Consider the following 14,001-nt stretch of genomic DNA (forward strand, 5'->3'; position numbering starts at 1 on the left):
GACGTCTGTCCGGTTCTGCTCCACACACTCATCAATGGTCTCAGATTTTGTTACTACAGAAAAACCATTGGAGCTAGCTTTAGTGTCTAAAGGTGGAGCACACGTACGTGTGTGTTGCGTGTATTGACATAATTATGCTGTTTTTCTACATTTCTGTGTTATGAAACCCTCGTGTCTGAACACGTTTGCAGAGCCTCGTTTATACGCTGGTGTTCATGTGCTCGTGTAATGACGTCTGTGTGCATCAAAGACGGGTTCATGTTGGCATCAGACCACATTTCTGTCTCTCTAAATGGGCACTGTGTCAGATTAGATGAGCGCTTTCATGCGTCTAGAAGATAAATCTCTCTCTGCCTAAATGTCTGCTTGTTCTTCCTCTTTTCTACCGATAAAAGCAGATGAGATTGTGAATGCTTGTCTACAGCGTTTCTGGGAACTGACCCGCTCTCTGTCATGTGTCTCTCCAGCGAGACTGAACATCAACACTCTGGGTCACCAGCTGCAGATGAACAAGCACTGTCTGGACACGGCCTTGAACTTCTACAAGATGGCGCTCATGAAGCACCTGACCAGCGGACGCAAGAACTCCCACGTGGTCGCCGCATGCCTCTACCTGGTCTGCCGCACCGAGGGAACGCCGCGTATCCTTTCTGTTCGCTCCTTCTTTCTGATCATAGACTTAATGACCTAGAAAGTACATTCAACCTTATGATGCACGTGTGTTTGTGCACAAAGAAGAACGTGCCTCATAATAATCAGCAGCGGGACGAGTATCTATTTAGTGCTGCACTTTTGTTTTTGTTTTTCTGGTTGATAAGAGTTGAAAAAAGCTGCACTCGTCACTGTCACTTTTTACCCAGCCGTCCAATCACAAGGCAGGAGGGGCGGGACAAATGCCTCAAAGGAGCAACTGTCACATCGCACGTGTACAACGTGCTGAACAACAACAACGACAATAATGGAGGAGAAATGAATACACGTAGAGCGGTCCTCTCTCGTTGCACGTGTCGACATTTTCTACTTCTGCAGATATTTCGTATCCTGTCAATCAGGATAAATGAAGTAATTTGCACAAAAAAAGACATTAGTACCGCGTATTGTCACCTGCACCGCCACAGCTCTAGTTGCATGTCTCACCCCTCCCTCTATCGTCCTGTTCCTGGTCTCCCTCTACGCTGTCATCTGTGCCATAAACACAAGAAAGGTGTTTCCTGCATGCACCAGGAGACGCTTTTCATTTGATCGCACGTCTTTAACGGCTGAGAACGAGTTTCACATTAAAGTCTGTCTGCATGTTGAACTGGTGGAGGGCGGCACATCAAAGTGTGCAGGTGACTTTTGATGTGAGCCAGCGGAGGCCTTTTCTTAATGTTGCACAATCTGCTAACGGCAGCTTATTGAAGTGGAGAGCGTTGCTTCATCCTTTTTGTCATGAGCAGGACGGCTCTTTTGCTTCGTGTCGGTTTTACTCCTGACTCACTTCGCCTCCGAGGATGATGGGGTTGCGTAACGGCAGCGCGGGGCGACCGGGATGGGTTTACCTAGTGTGCGTGTGCGTGTGCGTGTGCGTGTGCGTGTGTGTGTGTGTGTGGAAACATCCGTTTAAATGTGGAGTTTAATTTAAGGAGGACCAGACTTTCATCTCCTCGATCAGGCTGCATCCTAACGTCTTTGCTTCCTTCGTCCTTCTATCCTTCTTCCCTTTCCTTCCTGCTTTTTTGCCTCTTTATTTGCCCATTCGTCTTATCCCCCAAAAAACTGGCACAACACAGTATGTATCCATAAAAAACATTGTACAAAACAAATGTTATCACTCCGATCAATCAGCTCATGGTCCAGCTGTTTCAGGATGTTCCCATAACGTGAAACCGATACCAGTTGACATGAAAGACCTCTCTTCGTTTCTCTCTCAGACGGTTCGATGACCGAGGCGACTTGCTTTATTTCCGGTACACAACCTCTTCTTCTTCTACTCTGTTTACTGGTAGATTACAGCCATGCCTCTACAGTAGCCTCTCGCGCCAACTTCTGACCTTATTCGCTCCAAACCAGTTAATGGAAATTCCCCATAATTTGCACTCCTTTTCCCTGTTTTACGTTCCTTTAAAATCTGCTTGACAATTGAATAGAAACACGACTAAAGTAGAACCGGCAAAACGTACCGTGGAAGAGACGGGCACAAAGATTTCCATGGTGTTCTTTTTATTTTTGTGTCTTTTTGTAGTTGGACAGACGGCGTTTGATTCAGGCCTGTTTTATATTGTGTTTCTGGACGGTGGTGAGAAAAGTTTACCAAAAATAACGCAGTTAATGTTGAATAGAAGCACACTTTGTCACACAAACTGAAACAGAGATTGTGTGTTCACCATCTTAAAGAAACATTAATCGACACAAGTATGAAACACTAAGAGGCCAGTTTATCTATGTAGCCGAGGAGACGCTGTGATCACAGCAGATCAGCATGAGAGCTGCTTCAGTTTTAACATCCATCTCTCTGCATAGTTGGATAAGTGTGCACTAAATAAAGGTGTAAACATGCGTCTCCCCCTCAGTGGAGCCAGATGTGTTGAAGGACCTGCTGTCGTTAGGTTTCCTGATTAATGGAGTCGGCCTGTAATCTCCAGACGGCGTTCGCCGGGATTATCTTTTCCATTTCATCTGCGCCGCTGCTGCTGCTAACTCCATTGTGAAGCCCTTTTTATTTTATTTCAGAGGAGCCCCGCTAATCCGCGCCTGCAGCCCGGAGACAGGTGCACCCGTCCGAGCGTAGGGGGGGGGGGGGGGTTGGTCATTGTGAGGGGGGGGTCCAGAGGCCGATGAGGCAGGCGTGTGAGAGCCGTCTGGTCAGAGGTGAAGCTCCAGTGTCTCGTTAGCTTTTCTCTCACAGCTGCTTTTATTTCAGCTTCAACGTCAAACCGCTATAAACGCAAATAAGGTCATTAATAGTTTAGTCTGTGAAATGTGTGCGCGTGTGTGTGTGTGTGTGGGGTGGGGGGGGTAGAATAAAGAGTTCTATTTAAAATTGGTTGAATTTCTGACTCAAATGTTTGTCAGACACGATGTGTTCAAGGACCGTCGGATAATCAGATGTTGTTTTTTTACAGCTTATGGCTTCAACAAACTGAATGTTTGGCGAGTGGTTAAAGAAAACAATATTTTTTTGGTTTCTGAGTGTATCACAAACTTCAACAACAGAACAATTAACGATGGTTATTTGTTCTTATTTGTATGAAGTTTTCAGTTTACTTGGAGCATCTGAGAATCCCAAAGGCCTTGAAAGCAGCTGCCCTCATGTGTAAATCAGGTTTATTGATCCGATGGCGTAAAACTGGATCAATGTATCGTCTCATTATCTATTCGTACAGAAGCGATTTCAATCCGTCTAATCCTAAAATCAGTCTTTTAATACAAAGGCTGTGGCTCGCTGCTTCAGTTCTTACCAGGTACGTAAAGTACTCTGCAGATTAATTTAAATATACATAAAGTTTATTTTCATCTTGTTTTGATTCAATGCGCCTGAAGTGTGAAAACTAAATGGACTTCATGTTTGTTCTGCCCGTTCTGTCTGTCTGTCTCTCTTCTCTCCCAACTGGTCAAAAAACAGATTCTTGTGGTTTAGTTTCCTTAAGCGGTTCCTCTCAGACATGCTGCTGGACCTCAGTGATATCCTGCAGGTACGTTTCAAATCAAAACCACAGCTGTAACTTAAAAAGCACATTTATTGTCTTGATTTATCAGAAAATAGTGAAGAAATGTGATCTTGGTGGTCTACAAATGTCTTGTTTGGTTCAAAACCCCAAATATTCTATTTAGTGTCATGACAGACGAGGAGAAGTTCTCACACTTTAGAAATCCTTATTTAAATACTGACTTAAATGATGAATCGTTGATCAAAGTAGCTTCAGATTCATTTTTGTGTTCAGATATATCGACTCATCGTTGCAGCCTTGTTAGAAACGCAGCTGAGTTTTACTCGTTGGTTCAACAAAGGTTGTAAAAAGCTAAACTTAAAATAACTTTTCCAGACTTTGAAGTCTTTAATTCTCATTTATTTTAATGTGTGGCGATGCCCACCCTGTTACAGCAGCCACTTAAGTACACACTCCCGCCCCACAAGTCCCATAATGCACCTCTGCTGCCTAACCGCTCGGCCCCTGCAGCCGTCTTGCATCCAGACTTTGGTCCGTGTAATTAAACCGACTCGTGTGTTGTCTTTAAATTTAGAAAGCCGTCTCCGTTCACCGGCATATTTAATGGCAGCCGATTCACGGTGAGTCAGGGGTGTGGTGGGACATTTCTCACTCACAGCTGGTCGGGCGGGGGGGGGTATTTTTATGCACCCAGCTGTCCTGGAGGAGCCGGATGGCGGAGGAGCCCCCCCCCCCCCCCCCCCGGTTGTCGTCCACACCCCGGCATGAGGAGGCTGGGAGTGGATTTGGAGAGGATTTTGGGTGGGTGGGGCTGCTGCTGCTGGGCCGTCGATCCACCACCAATCACTTGTTCTTATGGATCCACACCCCGGGGCCACTCGGGCTGCTTTGCATTGTTTGGATGAATGGGGAGCTTTCTGCAAAGCTAATGACGTAGATGATAAGCATATTGAGATCAATGCTGGAGGAGGATATCAGCTGTTTGTCATGCTGCTAACGTGATGAGCTTTTATTCACATTCAGTCCATGCTCCCCCCCCCCCCCCCCACACACACACACACACACACACACACACACACACACACACACACACACACACACACACACGATGCATATCTCTGCACACATGCAGATTTATTTTGAGCAACAGGTGCTTTGGAAAGCCAGCATGTAGAGGATGAACTCCACATTCAGACTCTGTTTCAGTCCGTCGGGGGTGTCCTCAGGCCACCGAGGGGCGTTTACTGTGAATAAGATATATTATTTAAACTGTTGACGGTGTACAGAATCCTCTCCTCCCGAAGAAAAGCACGTATTTCTTCATTTTCACGTTCAATAATCGTCCTGATCGAGTCGGATTGTGTTCAGATGATCTCACATTTTGGTTCCAAGCGGGTAGAGTCCTGTGATTTGTGAAGTTTAGACTTTAATCTCAAAGCACAAGTTGTTTTAGTTGATTTGTTTTTGCTTCTGTTTATTTAAGGGAAAAGATGCTCATTGATTTTACAGAAAGTATCTGTAGATGAGGCCATTTTAAAGATGGCAGCATATAAAGTTCCACATGAAAGAGACTAAAAATAAAAAGTTTATTGTTTTTCCCCATTAAATGCTTTTTCGAGGGACTTTTTCAGGGGATGTCGTGTCCTGCACAGATTGTAAAACCCTCTGAGGCTAATCTGTGATTTATATTGGGCTATAAAATTGAATTGAGAAGTTTCACTTAAAAGAAACAGACTCAAAACAAACAGCAAGTTGCATCAACTAGTGAATAAACAGTGTTCAGTAACAGAACATGTACATGAGGTGGTCTAATGAGCCGTAATCCTGTTTTTAACATGTTCCATGCTGAAGAAATAATCACGTTTAAGTTAAACTTCAAAAGCACTTTCACCAAAACTCTGTGACAGTTCGAGGAATGCTGAACATAATGACATGACCACATGACTGAATGTTGCAGACACTGATTAGCTTTAGAGAACACGAGGAGTTCGTTTGTGTAACATGAACTCTACACAGAAGAATCATTCTATGGTTTTCATGAGGAAGAAGTCGTCTCCGTAGATGTTCACAGACTTTATATATTACAGTGTGTCGTTCTTGCAACGTTGATCATTTAAGTTGTAGTTTTAAAATATTTTCAGGCATAATTTGCTGTAATTGTTGCTTTTGGAGCCACATACTGGGTTTATCTTTACTAATGTTACTGGTTGGGTTCAGTATGTCAAGATATTATATATATATATTATATATAATGTGCTGGCTCACATTTAATAAAGACTTGGAAGACGGCATCTTTTTCTCTCTTAAAAGAGATTTAATGAGAGATTGAAAGGATTCTGCTTTGATACTAGATTCAGATTTCAACAAGTGGAACTGAACCCTCGACCTGCTGTACATGTGAGCCCCTAAACATCAAGAAACCCACTTTAAAATAATCAATGTAGTCTTTTTTTGGGAGGTGTGATGAGTGAATTGAAGCCTTGCAGACGTGTTGACAGCAGCGGTTTGCTTCTTTCAGCAGAGAGTCCTCGATGAGCTGCTGAGTCTCATCAGGAACCCGTTTTAATTGAAGGTCCCTCTCTCCCACCTGTTGAGACTCGGCCGTGAGGTGTCGTGTTACCGTGCTGCGTTTTGTTTTTGACCCCTCGACCCGGAAAGTTTCACTTAGCGCCGCGGTGGAGACGGAGGATTATGCTCCGACTCGGGCTCTCGGTTTCACCTGCAAGCAGCTCCTCCGCCGGCAGTTCAAAGCGATGATTAAATTAAATGTAAAGACGTTAAAGCTCAGTGTCCAGTCACACTGATCCCAATGTCACTGAAGGAAACGGTGTCAAATTCAGCAATTTGTGCACGTTTAACAAAACTCAGCCGTGCTGCGAGACATCAGAGCTGTGAATTTGATACTTCACAATGTAAAGTGAGATGTTTTAGTGATAAATAGATAAAAAGAAGATAATTTCTTCATTGAAAGAACAGCAAATAACGACACTGAAGGATTCTGTTGATAAAACATGTTTTCATTCTTCTCCCGACTCGCTTCGGCAACAGTTTGATTGACAGATGGTTCCTCCAATCACCGGCCACGTTTTCTTCTCCTTTTCGATAACGTTGTACTCGCCAAAGTAAATGCTGAGCTCTGGATTTATTTGACAACAAATATGAAGAATTGAGTCTCTTTTAGCTCTATTTTTGTTCTCCACCACCCCCTGAGGGAAATGTCCATCTCTTTATCTGCTGTGTTCAGCAGCTACTCTCTGGTCAGTGTACAATGGAGTTAATGGAGCTTTTTATTGCTTCAAACAGCTCCTGTGTCTGAAGAAGCAGCATCCCGTTACATATGTACGCAAAAATCAACAAAATAGACACTTATTTAAGTTCTCAGTGAGAACCCGTATTACTCTGACAGAATTAGTTCATTTAGCAGCAGGAGTCGGCATGAGACGGGCAGTAAAACAACATTAACGTTGTTTGTGTGTCTGTACATTTTGTTCAGTGTCACTTTGATTAAATTAGATTGTGTCTTTCAGACGAGACCGCAGCCGCGTTGTTAATCGCATATCTTTTTCAAAGTACATACAAAGTACATAGTTACATGCAGTATGCTTTCAATTTGGACACTACTTCCATATAACATTTGCACCTTGAACTTTGCGTAGCAGATATACATCAGCAAGAGGGTCAGAGGATTGTGGGTCAGAATAGGCAGAAAAGCATGCTGACTTGCGTACTGCGAAATGCGACAGGATGCAGTAGAACATCCTGGTACTTTGGCATACTGCGTTTGACATACTAGCTCTTTCTCATGCATACTAGGTAGTCTGGTAGTGTGGGTACTGGAACGCACAGCAAGTAGTTAATCTTTTGGGCTTGCAGACAAAGAAACGTGGTGCTTGTCGCAGGTCGTTCACCAGCTGAAAGACACTAAATGGCGCCGTAGTGCAGCTTTAAGACGCTGTGAAGGTGTTCATTTTGTTCCTGGTTGTCTATTTTTATTTTTAGCAGTAATTTGTGTCGTTCTGCTTTAAAGCGTCGGCACTTGTTCCTCCTGCTCCTCCACCGTTTCTGCCTTTGTGAATAAAGTCCTTGCTGAAATCCACTTCCCAGAATAGCAGAGGAGGCATCTGGCCGACTCCAGAGGGGTCTGAGTGCGAGAGTCTGTCCGTCTGCTCTGGACCCCCCCCCCCCCCCCCCCCATCCCCAAACCCTCGGAGGTCTAGAGTCAGTCTGAAGGAATGACAGACATCTGACCCGAGTTCACGACCTGATCCTGAACCAGCTTTCACTGCCCTTCTGCTTTTCTGCACCCAAAACTTGATTCGAGGCTGTAATGCTGATAATCAGTGCTGGAAGTGATGGATGTGGAGCCCCGTGGTCTTTGTTACTCAACAGTATTCATCAGGAGATCCTTTCAGATAGAGGATTTACTGCCAGGCCTTCTGGAGGTGTTGAGGGTAAAACACAATGAAACATCTGTGAGGGGAGGTGCCAGTCTGATAACCCCCCCCCCCCCCCCCGATGACACACTCGGCCTCATCCGCCGCCCACCAGCCTCCAACATCCTGCAACACACCAGGTCTCTAGTCTAACCGCACCAGGTCTCTAGTTCCTCCTCAGGTCCTGAACCAGGACGTTTAAAGTGGAAACATCAAGTCTAACTATCTGCCTACGAAGGTTTACTGTAATGTAATTCACAAGTCTCTAATATTTAAATCTTCTCTTCTCTGCTGTTGGCAGTAATGTTCCTCATAAAATGTTTTGTATCCGATTGCAGGCGGTTTGGAGACGTTCTGCACTTATTAAACCAACAGTGTGATTGTTGCAGCCGTGGACTTCTCTGCAGAAGTCTTACTTTTGTGTCGTTTAGACCAGTTAGTCGTTTAAACCGTCTTTTTTTCCTCTTTCTGTGGCTCGAATAACTTTTTGTTTCACCTCAAAGCTCAGTCAGTTATGAAAATACTGAAATCTTAATTGTTTGTGCTGTTTTTGGTAAAACTGTCACTGCAGATGTCTTCTAAAAGTCACACTTGCGGTGATTTAAATAGAGACGTACATGTAAATCCTCAACGTGATCAGATGACTTCAACGAGCCAAACTAAATCACTATACATATCTAACATCTCAGTTAAAATATCAAAGAAACATCGGTGCAGAGAGAAGACACTGTATCTGTATCTAGATACAAGAAATGTGCAGATATTTAGATCAGAGATTAACAGAAAGAGCTGTGAGTCTGAGATGCATGAGGGGAAAACATCCCTTCAAGTGGGCCATAGCTCAGCTTTAATCACACATCCTTCACCCTGCAGGTCGGTTATGTAACCAGAACACTTAACCTTATTTCATATCCTAACGGCCTGCGTCTCATCCAGCATCTTGTGAGGTCTTAATGTCAGCCTGATGCTCCAGCTGTAACTCTAGAAGTGGCTCTGAATGAGTCTAACGGCTCCCTGGAGTCACTTGGGACGTACAGGATCATGTAAACACCCAAATCCATTTAGAAGAAAACCTTGTGCTGCCAGTTACGCTGGATTTTTTTCTGTTACTCTTGTTTAAAAACAACCCTGCTCTCCTCCACAGGTGAACGTCTACATGCTGGGAAGAACCTTCCTGGTGCTGTCCAGAGAGCTGTGCATCAACGCTCCGGCTATAGGTACACACTCACCTGCTTCTGCTGGATTCACTGTGCTGCACTCTGCTGAGTAGAGCTTTTAAACTTGCGGTGTCCGCTCTTTGGCGGATGTCTTTCATGTAGATAAGTTAGTGTTCAAAAATACGGCTGCAACATCAGCGACTAATCTCTCAATTATTTGACAAATTATTTAGGAAGCGTTTTGTCTGTTTATCGCCAGAAAATGTAGGTTTTTACTGATCAGCTTGTCTGTGACAATGAACAAAACCTTACTGAATAGATCAGAATCAGTACGATGATACTCCACAGCTCAGGAACCAGGTGTTCTCATAGAAGCTCGGGTGTAGTTCCCACTGCAGTGACCAGAGGGCGCTGCAGTCCCTCAAATCAAGACATGTATCTCCGATCACATTATAACCTTTTATGTTTCATCATCAGGTGTATAAGCATTCTTGTACAGAACACATCTGGTCATCTTTAACAGCATCAAGCTGCTAACAGGTTTCTTTTACAAAAGACACAACGTTTGTGAGGCCGTCCTCTGAAGTGCAAAACAACTCTGCTTTCTGACAAGATCTCTACTTCTTTTTTTTTTTTTTGCATTTAGAATCATAACACTACATAAAAGGTTGCTCCTGGTGTAATGTTGCTGCTTAGACTATAGTAACAACATTGCATATATAGACTTGCAATCACACAATTGTGAAGCGGTCTCTACTAGTTCCAGTGGCGGAGCTCAGCTTGATTATATAACCACAAATCACCGTATTAATGTTGTTCCTACAGCAGCCATAGCCCTGAACACAGGTGTCAGAGCAAATAACGTTAACCCAGTATTTAAATAAAAAACATTAAATTAAATAAGATAAAACCACAGCTCCTTGGTTTTTAAAATAGTCTCTCACTGAACTAACCAGGCCGTTTAGTGTGAGTCAAGTGTCTTTAATGCTACATTACTCTGAAGGCTGGGAGGCCAAAGGGAGGAGCCTCAGTTTGTTCCCGTCAGCAGTCCGGAGCGGCTCACGCGTAGAACACGAGCTCTGGGATCTGTCCTCCCTGTACTCCGGTCCCGTTGGTGCTGTCGGAAGAGCACTGGAATTGAAATGTCACCTTCCCACACTGCACCTCTGTCATGCCCTCCTGGCCGAAATAGCTGAGTTCATTCCCGTCCAGCACGACGCTCACCGTGTAGAAGGCGTCCTGCTCCACCTGAACGGGGTGCTCGAACCCCACCGGGAACGTGCTGCTCGACCCGTCCGACACGAACTTTGTCAGGTTCTGCGCCAGCGTCACCCCTTGTCTCTTCAGTTCGATCTTGGCGCTGTACTCGGCCTTGCCGCCGCTCGACCCGTACAGCCCCAGACCAGCGATAAAGATCCTCTTGTCCACCGCGAACTGAATGCTGTCGCAGCGGCCGCGGTAGCGCCACTGGTTGCTCCGGTAGGCCGAGGACTGGAAGCGGTGGCACCTCTGCGGCACCAAACCCTGCCTCGCAGCCAGAGGGAAGTCCAGGTGGGGCTTTTTAGCCGCGGTGTACCACAGAAACACGTTGTGCGTCTCCTCCAGTGTCAGGATGTCGCATTGCGCCGCCCCGTCGGCGAACTCCTCCAGGCTCATGGAGGGGATGCGCACCAAGAACAGCGCCTTGCCGAGCACCTCTCTTCTGTTGCGGGTCGTCGGTCCCAAACACTGCCGCTTGCACTCCGCGGCGGCCCAGTTCATGACGGCCTCAAACACCACCACCTCCTTGGTGTTGAGCGTCTCCCGCCGCAGGATGATCTCCAGCGTCTGCAGGTCGATCTCGCAGAAGCCCTCTGAGCACAGCGCGAGCTCGGCCTGGGCGTCAATCACCTCCCAGCAGCGCTGCGTCAGCTCGGGCTCCTCGAACAGGCGGCTCTGGGAGAGCAGCACGCAGGCGTTCTTGGCCTCCAGGCTCGTCTCCAGGAAGGTGACGCAGGCCTTGGCCAGCGCGGGGACGATGTACTTCTTGGCGGCGTACAGGGTGGCCAGCACCGTGTCCGCCTCCAGGTCGATCTCATCGCTGTACATGTACCTGTGAAGCGGAAAATAACCCTTTAAATCGCTGCACATGTACGGAAATCAACTCACTGGCATGAAGAGACAACTATTACTAATGAGACAAGTTATTGGGAACGTTAGAACCACATTTATTCACGTTGGATCTTTAAAAACTCTGGGAAATGCTCATTTCCTCATCTTAATTTCCACAAATAAATCAGTTTTTTCTTCCTAAAGAGGATTGTGTAATGACTTCACAAAAGTCCCAACATGCAACAGTCCATGGTGCTGGCTCAGCCAATGCTACTGAATGAGCAACGAAAGGCAGGATATTTATAACTACTAGTCTGCATACATTCCCCCCTCAAAGAAAATTGTCAGGCTGTGGATGACGGGAAAAAAATGTTTGTAGTTGGACAAAGAGCGCTGAGAAAACCAGCAATTACTGAGCGCTGCTGCTGCCCTGCTCTCCAGCGCTCCCAGCACTTTGGCATGGGCCTCTGCTGCTTAGCTTTGGATGGGTAATAATACGCTCTGAAGTGACACTGACTACGCTTGTCATCTCTCCCCTTCTGGTTTTGGCTGCGTGAGGGACGGCGAGTGGCTTACTTCAGCAGAATTAGAAAAGCAGCAGGTTCCACATCTGGGATATGGATCTCCGACTCCTCCTCTGCCAGATCGCTGTAAAACATGGCACAGAAGACCGAGCTTCCCACGGCCAGCACATACTGGGAGGGGAAGGAAGGAAGGAAGGGAGGGAGGGAGGAAGGAGAGGAGAGGAGAGGAGGGGAGGGGAGGAGGAGACATATGCGTCAGAGACACATGCAACCAGAATCACTCTCAAGTTCAATAAAGGAGCAGGAGGAGCTCTTTCCTCCTTTTCAGTAGCGTCGTGCTGCAGAGACACAACTTCTCTACTCTCCTCACAGATTAAAATCAATGGTACAGATCTGCCTTCAGTCATAACATGTAACATGTCCTTACCTTGTGTGCTGGGACCTTCTGAGACCCCCCCAAGGGACCCACAATGAAGTGGACGTCAGCCATCAGCTCATTGTTAAACATCAAGGCATTCCTAAAAGCAGGAGCAGGATTCACCAATAAGCCTCCATCAAGTATTGAATAACAGCCAGTCCTCCCACACTCCCTTTGCCCAGAGACACTGGTTATTTTCTCTGGTTTGAGGATTTACAGCAGTAGGGCTGCAACTAATCATTACTTACATTAATAATCTACTGAGTTATTGGTGTTTTTAGATGGATGTTACACTGAAACCCCACAGATACTATTAATCTTTATTATTACAGCTCTGTAAAGTCAAGCAACCCTGGAGGTGTTTTCCTCACATGCACATTTTAAAACATTAAAAGTAGATGCTGCAGGAAGAAAGTTTCAAAATAAAACCCCACTATGGAGTGACTGCTGAGACTACAGCGCGCTTTAAATCTTTAATTTTTTATTACCATCATATTAACACAGTGGCCTGTCGTTACTTCATAATGATAGTTAATGAACTTTGATGGTCATTTATAGCTCCTCTATAAATCCTGGCAGCGACTTTTAAAGCTACTGCGCGCGCACACGTGATATTTACGACAGTTTAAGACATTATATTTTCTTAATGTTTTCTCCAGTTACCTCTCTCTCAGTGTCGGGTGGCTGCACTGCCAGCTCGGCGGGTCTACGTTGTTGTTGTTGATGTTCAGCTGGGTGGTCGGTGTGGTCGCCACGCTGCTCCCGCCACCACCGCCTGCCACCTGGCTCACCTGCACCTCCTTAGTCTTCTCGGTGTCCGCCACCGTGGTGCCGGTGGACAGGTTGGTGTTGTTGGGGCTGGCGGCGGGGTACAACTCCGCAGCCATCTTCTCCTCCTCCTCCTCCTCCTCCTCCTCCTCTTGCTGCTTCTTCTTCTTGCTCGTCAGGGACAGAGTCAGGATCTCATAACATACCGGCAGCTTGGCCACCTTCTTGGACTTTTTCAGTGTTTCTGGAAGTAGGAGCAGATAAGTCAAACACCTCATGATCCGGCCATGATGGAGCAACCTGCAGTCTGCCGTTGGCATCGGCGCAAGCTTTAATATCCGGTGGAATCGCTCCGTTCGCTGTAAATTAACCAACTGTACACAGAGAGAGAGAGAGAGAGAGAGAGGGTTTCTTTCGGGCTCCTACAGCGCCGCTTTAAATCGACAGCGAAGTTTACACGACAACATGTAAAATATCCGTTAGTCCCGTTTTCTTCCTCCGCTTCCAACTTCCGTCCGCGAGCACTTTCTCCCCCCGTTTCCTAACGGTCACTTAACGGTCACCCAACGGTCACCTCATCTTCTCTGAACCGGAGAAATGTCCACGGAGCGTCGCTTGTTTTCCCTTTTCTCTCCAGTGAGTGGGTAATCCGGATAGTCGCAGCTGGTATTCAAGTCCTTCCCACACCCTCCTCTCCGTTAATCCTCACCGATGTTTCTCCGTCTTTATCCCGAAACCAACGGTCGACCGACACGGAGCTGCTACGGTGTCGCGTTCCGTTCTCCCCCGAAGTAAACACTCATTTGTCGGAGAGTTTTAAGGTCTGCTTCATTTTCTTCTGCTTTTTTTTTTTTTTCGTCGTGATCCCCTCGGACGCCCAGGGCTAGCAGAGGACCAATCGGAGAGGAGTCAACCAGTGACGTCAGGAGAGCCGAAGCACCTCCCCCCGGCAGCTCCGCA

The 14,001-nt window shown here is 46.2% G+C and overlaps 2 protein-coding genes across 5 annotated transcripts in view; one reads left to right on the forward strand and one right to left on the reverse strand.

Annotated features, from left to right (window-relative positions):
* brf1a (BRF1 general transcription factor IIIB subunit a) overlaps positions 1–14,001 on the forward strand; it is an 87,465-nt gene that overhangs the window by 7,268 nt on the left and 66,196 nt on the right. For 2 of the 4 annotated variants that reach the window (XM_076107335.1, XM_076107337.1), the window contains 3 exons: positions 468–641; positions 3,643–3,674; positions 9,228–9,300. In XM_076107335.1, coding sequence (XP_075963450.1) covers positions 468–641; positions 3,643–3,674; positions 9,228–9,300 — 279 coding nt within the window. Of the gene's footprint in view, positions 1–467; positions 642–3,604; positions 3,675–9,227; positions 9,301–14,001 lie in introns of all 4 variants that reach the window. The other 2 variants (XM_076107338.1, XM_076107339.1) reach the window with 2 other exon arrangements.
* Positions 9,686–13,933, reverse strand: LOC142967770 (BTB/POZ domain-containing protein 6-B-like). The gene is made up of 4 exons (XM_076107340.1): positions 12,937–13,933; positions 12,283–12,373; positions 11,908–12,026; positions 9,686–11,332 (listed from the first exon to the last, which is right to left on the reverse strand). Exons 1-4 carry the CDS (start codon positions 13,359–13,361, stop codon positions 10,300–10,302), a joined length of 1,668 nt encoding a protein of 555 aa, XP_075963455.1. The 5' UTR covers positions 13,362–13,933; the 3' UTR covers positions 9,686–10,299.

This window comes from Anarhichas minor, unplaced genomic scaffold (assembly GCF_050575085.1).
Source record: "Anarhichas minor isolate MPS153535 unplaced genomic scaffold, ASM5057508v1 ptg000038l, whole genome shotgun sequence".
Lineage (NCBI taxonomy): Eukaryota > Metazoa > Chordata > Actinopteri > Perciformes > Anarhichadidae > Anarhichas > Anarhichas minor.

What these genes read in the sequence shown, in the direction of transcription:
- LOC142967770 (XM_076107340.1), bottom strand. Translation starts at nt 13,361, where the DNA reads ATGCCAACGGCAGACTGCAGGTTGCTCCATCATGGCCGGATCATGAGG. An exon ending in CACCCGACACTGAGAGAGAG is followed by an intron (nt 12,374 to 12,936) that starts GTAACTGGAGAA and finishes TCCTGCTTTTAG; the next exon opens with GAATGCCTTGATGTTTAACA. An exon ending in AGAAGGTCCCAGCACACAAG is followed by an intron (nt 12,027 to 12,282) that starts GTAAGGACATGT and finishes TTCCCCTCCCAG; the next exon opens with TATGTGCTGGCCGTGGGAAG.